General features: G+C 50.3%; 2 protein-coding genes across 2 annotated transcripts in view; both read left to right on the top strand.

Moving 5' to 3' along the window:
- camkmt (calmodulin-lysine N-methyltransferase) overlaps nucleotides 1-10,000 on the top strand; it is an 86,382-nt gene that overhangs the window by 70,170 nt on the left and 6,212 nt on the right. The window contains exons 7-9 of the mRNA XM_076046222.1: nucleotides 864-930; nucleotides 2,215-2,289; nucleotides 8,652-8,715. Of these exons, the coding sequence (XP_075902337.1) occupies nucleotides 864-930; nucleotides 2,215-2,289; nucleotides 8,652-8,715 (206 nt within the window). The remainder of the gene's footprint in view (nucleotides 1-863; nucleotides 931-2,214; nucleotides 2,290-8,651; nucleotides 8,716-10,000) is intronic.
- The window catches only part of slc3a1 (solute carrier family 3 member 1), a 96,673-nt gene that overhangs the window by 83,095 nt on the left and 3,578 nt on the right, over nucleotides 1-10,000 (top strand). The gene's annotated exons all lie outside the window — the stretch shown is intronic.

The following is a 10,000-nucleotide window of genomic DNA, read 5'->3' as shown; positions in this document are numbered from 1 at the left end:
ACACACACACACACACACCCTGACCCCTCCCTTCATCTGCATGCATGTGTGTGTGTGTGTGTGTGAAAGGGCCAGTGTGACTTGTGTATCCGTGGTTAAAAGCTTTCTCATTGATCCGACTGCAGACTGCTGTGATCCTGCTGCTGCCCCTGCAGGCGACTCCCTGCACTGCAGCTCCTCCGGCCCACCGAGGCCGACCGAACGACGTGTGTTCGTGTTCAGGGCCCTCATCCTTTGGTTTTAATTAGATTTTTTTTTTTTTTCTCCACCCCTTGCAGAGGTCACACAAATCTTTTGCCTAAATTGCACATGAATCTTTCCAGACGGGACAGTCGGCGGCTTCAGTCGTATATATATATATATAGACACTTTAGCAGCTGATAACTCAATTGTTTTGCTATTTTCAGATGAATTGAATTGAATTCTTTATGGTCGTTACACTGGAGTACAACAAAAATGTGAAAGTGGCTTCCTTTGGTGCATTCGTATAAAAACAAACTCATTGGAATTGATGACGGCAGGCAGGCTAAATTTTGAAGAAAGGAAATTCATTCATTTTCAAATGCTACTGGAAGGTGAAAGGACAATTTATTTTTCACACAGATCCAATTAAAAGATCCAATATATTCGACCGGTGGCAACTTATATTTTAGGATTGTTTTTCTCCTCTCACCTCCTTTTTATTTTTATTTTTTCAATTTTTTTTATTTTTATTTATAAAAATATGACATTTAATAACAATTCTGTCACCTGTTATTCTCAAATGATGCTTCGTTAATCACCTCTGAATTCCAACACTCATTTTCAAACTGAAGATGCAGAATGAAACTGTCCCGGCAACCTTAACTCAGCGTCAACCTCAGATGTGGGACGGCTCATCGAGAAGAACAGGCAGGCCGGGAAGTTCGGCTCCACTCAGGTGTCGGCCAGGTATGACCTTTGACCTTTGACCTTGCACTCTGCAGCGGCCATCACGAGAGGAGCTCGCCTGAAATGTGTCACAATCAGGATTCTGCAACGGGCGGCGCGGACGTGTGGAGTCGGAATCAGAATTCAAAATCAGAATCAGATTCAGAATCAGATTCAGATTCAGATGTGAACGTAATTTCAGTTTAGCTGCAGCACATCCAACCCTCAAGTTTTAATAAATATTATTTCGCCTCCATACATGCGTGAATGTTGATTGTAACGTGTGTGTGTGTGTGTGTGTGTGTGTGTGTGTGTGTGTGTGTGTGTGTGTGTGTGTGTGTGTGTGTGTGTGTGTGCCTCTGTTTGGAGCCATTCAAGCACAAACTATCCCAACGCGGCTAAAACACAGTTAATTGTGGTCTGAGGGGGAAATCATTTTGATTGGCTGCCTTCTCTCTCTCTCTCTCTCTCTCTCTCTCTCCCTGTCTCCCTCCCATCTCATATTTGCACGAGTGGAGGACGGAGTGAAAAAGTAAACGTATAATTAGGTTAAATGACTCGGATTGTTTTCTTTTCAGATTACGCCGCCGCCGTCGGCACCCGGCAAGCCGGGCCAAGAGGGCACCGCACGATTGGACGAGGGGGAGGGCGAGGGAGGGGCGTGTCGCAGGAGGGAGGGCGACAGGGAGGGTGTGTGCACGGGCGTGTGCGTGCGTGCGTGTGTGTGTGTGTGTGTGTGTGTGTGTGTGTGTGTGTGTGTGTGTGTGTGTGTGTGTGTGTGTGTGTGTGTGCGCCGGGACCTCCTGCCGAGGACGGAGATTGTGTTTGTGACGGGGCCTAATGTTTTGTTTACTGAGTGTTAATAATGCCTAATTAACAATCCCCCCACTCTGTGTGTGTGTGTGTGTGTGTGTGTGTGAGTGAGAGAGTGGTGGGTGAGAAGTGGCATCAGCCCTTCACACCATTAAACAACCAATTTAAAGGCCAATATTAAGAAAAAGCACTTTAAACTATTGATGGTTCTGTTAGATGTTGTGAAGCCGCTGGACGGCCCGGATTCACACTGGCCCAGTCAGCTGCTCTCACACCAGGAAGACAGGCCACTGGTGACACTGGTGGAGCTGAAATCTGATTGGTCTGTCAATCAATCAATCAATCAATCAATCAAGTATTTTGAAAGGACTCCAACAACAGGATAATACTCTAAAGTCAGTGGAAGGCCCCAGAGGTGTGTGTGTGTGTGTGTGTGTGTGTGTGTGTGTGTGTGCTCAGCTCACTGGCGCCCCCTGGTCTCTCCCCTGGCAGGGTGCTGAGGTGGGACTGCGAGTCGGACGTCTCGCCGCTGGAGGGTCGCTACGACGTGGTCATGTGTGCAGACTGGTAGGTGCACGGCCAAACACACACACACACACACACACACACACACACACACACACACACACACACATTTGTTGTCTGCATGAACTCCCACTCTTTTTTCTGCATGACAATTACATTTTGGCCCCCCTACGAGCAGCTGAACCATCCTCAACCTTGCACACACACACACACACACACACACACGCACGCACGTCTGCCTCCATTTTACACCAAATTGCCCTGTTTTCATGCTTGGTGTCCTTGCAAATGGATGACTTAGGCAAATTGCAAATAATTGCGCCTTGACAAGCGAAGGAGACCCAGTAAGATAAAGAAAGAAAGAAAGAGGACAGACGGATGGACGGATGCTCCATCCATCCATCCGTTCATCCATCCCTCCGTCCGTCCATCCATCCGTCCATCCCTCCGTCCATCCATCCGTCCATCCATCCGTCCATCCATCCATCCATCCATCAAATGGAAATGGAGGTGGAGAAGGAGGCAGCGGCGCAAACACCAGCGGCTCCCTGAGATGCTGATCTGGTGGCTGTGATAGTGCGGCAGGAGGTTTTGAGGTCAAAGGTCACGGGGTCAAAGGTGCTTCACTGTTCCTCCCTGCACTGAGAGCCAGTTAAAGTCCTTCCCCTCTCCCCTCCCTCTGTGGTCGACTCCCTGCTTTGTACAGTTTGCAGTGTTTTCTGACAAAATGGATAGAGTGTGCGGCCTTGACTTGTTTTCACACACACACACACACACACACACACACACACACACACACACACACACAGTGATGGTAACCACCACATTCTTTTCTTGGCTCGTACGCACCTGCAAGACGTATCTGCACTGCGCACACAAAGGCAGAATCAACATTTTCTATTTTCCGTCATTGTGAACGAGGAACTCGCTGCTTTTTTTTCACTTTTGCTTCTGCGTCTTCCAAATGTGAATTTGTGAACTCAAGGAGCTGCTGTGTCCACATCCAGGCGCTCACTAATGTTCTGAAAGCGTGGTTGAGAAGTCAGTCAGTTGTGGCTCCGTCCAGAACCGGTTTAGTCCAGCACAGGCAAATCAGCACTTCATCAATTCCATACAGTCTGGTCCGATATTTCAGTGTGTATCACAGATGCCAGTGGAGTTTTTTCAAGTAAAGAAAAAATAATAATAAATAAATAAAAGTGAACATTTAGCCCTGTGTTAACAGCATCCTGCAAAACAACCAGGTTTACGCTCCAACCTGATGGTTTGTTCGACCTTTCACCTAAAAAATCCCTCAAACCTTGATAGATATGAATACAAAAAAAAAAAAAAAAAAGCATATTTAGCCCTGTGTTTACATCCTCCTGCTAAAAACCGACACCTCCTTCGACCTTGCACCCGTCTGGATGGGCACAGAAACGCGGCGGAACCAACCAGGCTGAGGATGTTTGTCGCCGACCCGCTAGCGGCATCCCTACCAGTCGCAAAGTCTGAATTTCCCAGACTCATCATCGTTATTATCGTCATTCAGGGAGAAAGAAAACGTGTCGGCCGAGTGAATCTTTGCGCAGTGTGGGACCTTTGAAACAAACTGAGGCTTGAAATGATCGCTGGTGCATTTAGTCTGTAGTATTTCCATTCAAAGAGTCCATAGTGAGGAGGTTCCCAGTGGGCAGTAATACAGGGTAAAGACGTATCACCGGGAAAATCACCTATATTTTCTTGTTTGCATCTGTGTGCGTCTTTGTCTGTGTGTGTGTGTGTGTGTGTGTGTGTGCGAGTGTCCGCGCGCACGCGCGCACGCGCATTGTGTGCCGCCGCGCGCAGTGGGCGACGTGGGGAGCGCGCACGTTGGCTAAGTGCAGCATTCGCGCAAATGCCGTCATCATTATTGTAATGTCACAGTCATTACAGGTAATAGCCAGGTATAGCATGCAGAGAGAGAGGCAGAGCAGACAGCTGATCCTCCAGCGTGCAGCCCAGCCCAGGATCTCTGCATATCTGTGCGGCTGGGGGTGGGGAGGGGGGGGGGAGGTGCGGGGGGAGAGAAGGGAGCAAATTGCGCGCGGCGGTATTTTCTCAGCGCCTCGTCCCCGCGGTGCACTTTAAGCCAGGCGCTGGCGCAGCGTCGCTCGGCTCTCTTTCCCCTCTGTGTTTCCCTTCCTCGCCCCTCCTGCGAGTGCACGCGGCCCAGCCACTGCGCGATAATTGCGTCGGGTTTGGCGGCGGGAGATTGATGGCTGACCGATTAACAAGTGCGGCGATGATCACCCGGGAAAAGGTCAACAGCGCCGCTTCCAATCTGATTAATTGCGGCCGCCGCCGCCGCCTCCTGGCGGAGGAGAGGGGCGGAGCAGAGGGGCGGAGCAGAGCGGACGAGCGTGGAGCTGGGTCGTATTGTGCCGACCTCCAGGACCACCGCCGCGCTGGCTGTGAACCACTGGTCGTCTGTGGTACCACCCAGACCAAACAGCCACATTTGACCTCCCAGGTCCAAAAGAAACCAGCAGGAAACTGGACCAGGAAGGAATACTGAGCTTCCTTCAAGATCTGCCACACTGGACCTTTCCAGGGATGGCACTGATTGAACGTGTTGCCTGATGGTGTGTTGCTGCTAGTTTTTAAGGAAGTCCGATATGTAAAAAAAAAAAAATCCTCACACACCGGGCCTTTAATCAGCAAAACGGGTTCCCTTGCCAGCGTGGTGGTCGTCCTGCTGTTCCGCCCCAATGCAGCCCGGGTTGGAGAACCAGAGGCCTTCCGGGTTCCAGGTCCCATCTGTCTGTCTTCAGGAATTGGAATGCGGTGAGACGGTTCCAACCCCGCGAGTCGCCTTGATGACCGACTTGTCGGTTTATTGGCGACGTCGCCGCCAGCAGCTGACGGGAACACAGACACGTGGCGGTTCGGGCTTTGTTTGGTGTCTGGTGTCGGAGCGGCGGAGCAGAATAAAGCGGGAGAGGAGCGGCGCAGGATTCCTGCCGTGCTGGGAAGGCTTGGCTCCGCTCGTCTGGCCTCTCCAGGATCTGCCCATGTGTGGGCCCAGATAAACACACCACCGGCTCTGTGTGTGTGTGTGTGTGTGTGTGTGTGTGTGTGTGTGTGTGTGTGTGTGTGTGTGTGTGTGTGTGTGCGCACGCACGCATCTTTTCACACATTTCCAAAATTCCTCTTTTCAGTTAACTTCCCAAAAAAAAACGGAATAAAACTCCCCTGTACGAGAAGGTTTCTCATTGATCACGCAGATTCAATGTTTTAGACGACTTTTTCACAGCGACACGCAAGGCTTTCCCTCGTATTCCCTCCTGGACCAGGCAGCGCCGGCCTCATCGTCTGATCTCCGGCTGTGATTTAGCGCCGAATTTTTGTCTTCCGTTGAAAATTTAAAAACGCCGTCAAGGTTTTTTTTTTTGTTTTTTTTTTGCGATTCTTTTCTTCCCCTCCCTCCTTCCTCCCAGCTGTTTTTTTTTGACACCGAGGTAATAAGCACATTTTCAAACGCTGATGCGCTGGTGTTTGTTTGCCGGCTCATTCAGCCGCTTGCGGGGGGGATTTTTATTTATTTTTTATTTTTTTTTGCTATACATTTTTCAGTGGCTCCGGATTGAGAAAGAGATGATGATCCGTATCACTGGTATGTTTATTTGTTTTGGATTGCATTTCAGACATGATGAACAGCAAACATGAAGGGATGAGAGGTCTCCAGCGTTTCTGCCACTTAAACAGGCTGAATAGAGACACACACACACACACACACACACACACACACACACACACACACACACACACAGGACTTTTTCTTCTTGGCTAGTTTCAGATTTTCCTCTGCTATTGTGGAGGGAAAAGCACTTTGCAGGATCTCTATTGACTGTTCCTGCATCCTCTCCTCCTTTCATATGCGTCGGCGCCTGGTCCTATTCAAGTCCATTTAAGCACATTTTCTTGAAGGTCAGGAAATAATAGCCTATAGCGCATGCAGTTTGTTTCTTTTCACCCGTTTCTGGGACATTATGGAGTTAATCTGCCATTCAGGTGAGTTTTAAAAAATGAAATGAAATGAAATGCACGACCGCGGGAGGGGGGGAGGGAGGGAGGGAGGGAGGGAGGGACGGCCGGCTTTGAGGAATAAAGAAATTCCACATTAGCATTGAAACAACAGTGGGCCGGGCGGCGGGAGGAAAGCTGAGCCAGTTTGTGACGTTCACATAAATAAACAGCGGCGAGCATGCGGACAATGTGCAGCGTTTCCCTGCAGCTTCTGACCACATCCCTCCCACAAATATAGCAGCGCAGCTCTCGTGCTGCCGCAGCCTCCCTCCCCCCCTCCCCCCTCTGACCTCTGACCTCCACTTAGTTTTGACTGGAGTTGTCCGGAGGCTGTCAAGGCAGGGACGGTGTCAGCGCCACACAATAGCGCTCCGACGGTCGGGGGGGGGGGCGCGGCGGTGCCGGACCTCGGCCTGACCTGCATAATTACGCTGCCATTATGAAGTCACGGCAGCTCCTCCGGCGGTTCAGCTCCGAGTCAGAGGAGCAGAGAGGAGCGGAGAGGAGAGGAGAGGAGAGGAGAGGAGCAGAGAGGAGCGGAGAGGAGAGGAGAGGAGCAGAGAGGAGCGGAGAGGAGCAGAGAGGAGAGGAGAGGAGAGGAGAGGAGAGGAGAGGAGAAGAAACCCTGCACCTCAACACCTCTGCAAACTTTGCAGGGAAACTTTTTCCTTTGTCTCACAACATGATGAAAAAGACCCTCGCTCTACCGCCGCCGCCGCCGCTGCTGCATGACCAGCTTGTGGCCCCCGGGCCTCAGTTTGCCCATCACTGACTTGGGTGCATTGACCCCCCCCCCCCCCCCCCTTTCCCAGCGCTGCCCTCTGAGCGACTGGCTGTCCTTCCTCTCACCCTCGCCGTGTGTTTGCGTGTCTGCGTGCGGAGCCTCAGCTGCCACTCCTCCCTCCCCCCTCCCCCCCTCCCCTCCACCCCCGCCCCGGCCCGGCCCACCTCGCTTCCTTGTTTTCCTGAGCCGCTCACTCTTCCGATATGCGCGGCGTCCGCGGATCGACCGGCGGCAAACCCTCTCACCTTTCAAGTCAAATAAACTTGGCACCTCCGTTTCACCCCAGCAGAACAATAAACTTTACACGTACGTACACCCATCCTGCCCCCCCCTGCCCCCCACCCCACCCACCCCCCTTCTTTTTTGTTTGTTTTGCCCTGGTGGTGATGTCCTGCGTGAGAATGAGGCAGATGCTGGCTGTTGCACCAGCCGCTCCCACTGCTGTGGATAAGAATGGGTGTGAAGGTTGGCGGCCGGTTGCTTTGGATCACTGGTGTAGTTTCTGTGTCATACGCAGGTCTACAGGTCCTGAATGACCGTAGAACCACGAAGAAATGTGCAGATACGGATCAGCATTGTGGTTGTTTTTTTTTTTGCTCACTTTTTGTTCACTTTCCCGTTGAAAAACGTGATTAAAAGGTTCTGATCTGTTTGAGAGTGTTGGCCTGCGGACGCACTTTGCTGCCATCCTAGAAAAAAAAAACAAAAAAAAAACAGTGCTCAGTAGCACGCGTTATAATGTGAAACTGTCACGTTATTTTGTGAACATTTTTTAGAAATGTTTTCTGAAAGTTTCACCTTATAACGTGAAAACTCTCAGGAATTAACGCACTAGTGTCACGTTACAACACGATACTGAGCCCCTGGGTTGTTTTTTTTTTTCTAGGGTGGCAGCAACGCGCCTCCGTATCCGCCGCTCAGAGTGCCCCCACCAGAACAGACTACACGACTCCACCGGTGGTCCGGATGTCAAGGATTATGTTGAATTTGCACCATGTTGCCGCATTTTAGTCTAATTACTCCCAATCTCATCTGTGTTAACAGGTGTACACACACACACACACACACACACACACACACACACACACACACACACACACACACACACACGCAACCTGCTTGCGTATTAGATTTCTGTGGCCTGGTCAAACTGCATTGAGGTAAAAATCTGAAATTTCTTTTGCAGCTTCATGTCCTGCCTACAGAGTTCTAAATCGGCCAATGCAAACACACACACACACACACACACACACACTCACGCACACACACACACACACACACACACGTGTTTACTGTGGCTGATGGAATGCGGTGCATTTCTCCCGGCGCCTCGATAACGAGCCGCCAGGTGGAAACACACGCAAGGCCGAGGCGTAAACAGAGAGGGAGGGGGCGGAGCTTCTTACCCATGCAAATTGTTTTTTTGTTGTTGTTGTTGTTGTTTTTTTTTTGTTGTTTTTTCACCTGCTGTCGGCAGAGTGATGAATAAAGAGTTGCAGGCCGTCGGCTGCTTGGTTATCAGCAGAACCAACGGGCTCCTCTCAGCTGCTGCTTCTGCTTCTGCTCCCTGCAGCTTGTTTCTGGACCAGTACCGAGGCTGCCTGGTCCACGCCATCAGGAGACTACTGCGACCCAGCGTGAGTCTGTGTGTGTGTGTGTGTGTGTGTGTGTGTGAGAGCCTACTGTATATATATGTACCCCCCCGCCCCCCAGACCCTCGACCCCCCCCCCCCCCCCCCAGCCCCTCTAAAGCGTCACCCACTCCTCTCAATCATAATTAGGCCTCGCCCTGAACCCCCCCTCCCCCCTCCCCCCCACACACATTAATAGCTTGACAGGATTAATATCTTGTAATGCTTTAATGCTTATTATGAGCAACTTGAATGCATTGCTCTGATCTCCGCCTCCCTCCCTCTCTCCCTCCCTCTCCCTCTCTCTCTTGCCTTCTCTTCATCATAAATCCGCCGCAACTTCTCCCTTTTGGCCCCGCGATAAGACCCCCCGCTGTGACAGCCAAAGCAAATGGGGGGAGGGGGGAAGGGGAGGGGGGGTGTGGTTAAAAAGAAAAGGAAAAGGAAAAGAAAAAAGAAGAAGAAGGAGGAAAAAAGGCCAATAAAAAGGGCTGGAAGAGATAGGCTTGAGGTTTTTATTAATCTGAGGTTTGGTTTTAAGTGCGGAGGCCAGATTGGTCTCAGGGAGAAAATATCTGTTGAATGAGAAGCAGGACGGGAAGGACGGGCGGGAAGGGAAAGCAGGGAGGAGGCGAGAAGGAAGAGGAGAGGTGAGGAGGCCGCAGGCCTCTGCTTTCAGTCAAGTCCGATGGTAGAATTCTAATTGACAAAATGAAAATAGAACCAAGAGAGAAACGACACCAGCAACCCACGTCCTTGGTTTTTTTTTTCTTTTTTTTCTTTTTTTGAGAAACCCACATTGTTGTTTTTAATTTAGGTGTTGTCACAATTTTTTTATTCTCAATGTTTTTTTGTTTTTTTTTTGGGGGGGGGGGGGGGACAGAAATCTCACCAGTGATTCGACTAAATCCCCTCAAAACACCCAGAACAAGTAACGATGAAGTCCTCCAGCTCACCTGCTCTCCAGAACAGGAAAAATAGAAATTCCAGCTTTTGGTTTGCAAAATGCTTTCAAATCAACTCGTGCAAAGCGCAAAGAATGACAAAATGCTGAATATGAAAGGATTGAAATGCATGAAAACAACCATCACACGCAAACTCACAGCAGCAGCGCTTCGGGGAAAAAAAAAATCTTCCCAGATGGAGAAGTTCTGGGTTTTTTTTTTTTTTTTTCAGTGACCTAAGGATTTTTTTTGTTGTTGTTGAGGATTAAGGCCAAAAATCTGCAGGAACCCCCCCCCCAGGATGTGCAGCAGGACGGTGGAGGCTGAGTGGAGGCTGAGAGTCACTG

Source organism: Nelusetta ayraudi, unplaced genomic scaffold, assembly GCF_046127955.1.
Source record: "Nelusetta ayraudi isolate G7.1 ecotype Tasmania unplaced genomic scaffold, CSIRO-AGI_Nayr_v1 ptg000089l, whole genome shotgun sequence".
Classification (NCBI taxonomy): domain Eukaryota; kingdom Metazoa; phylum Chordata; class Actinopteri; order Tetraodontiformes; family Monacanthidae; genus Nelusetta; species Nelusetta ayraudi.
Note: the sequence above shows the minus strand (reverse complement) of the source record. Positions and strands in the feature narration are given on the sequence as shown.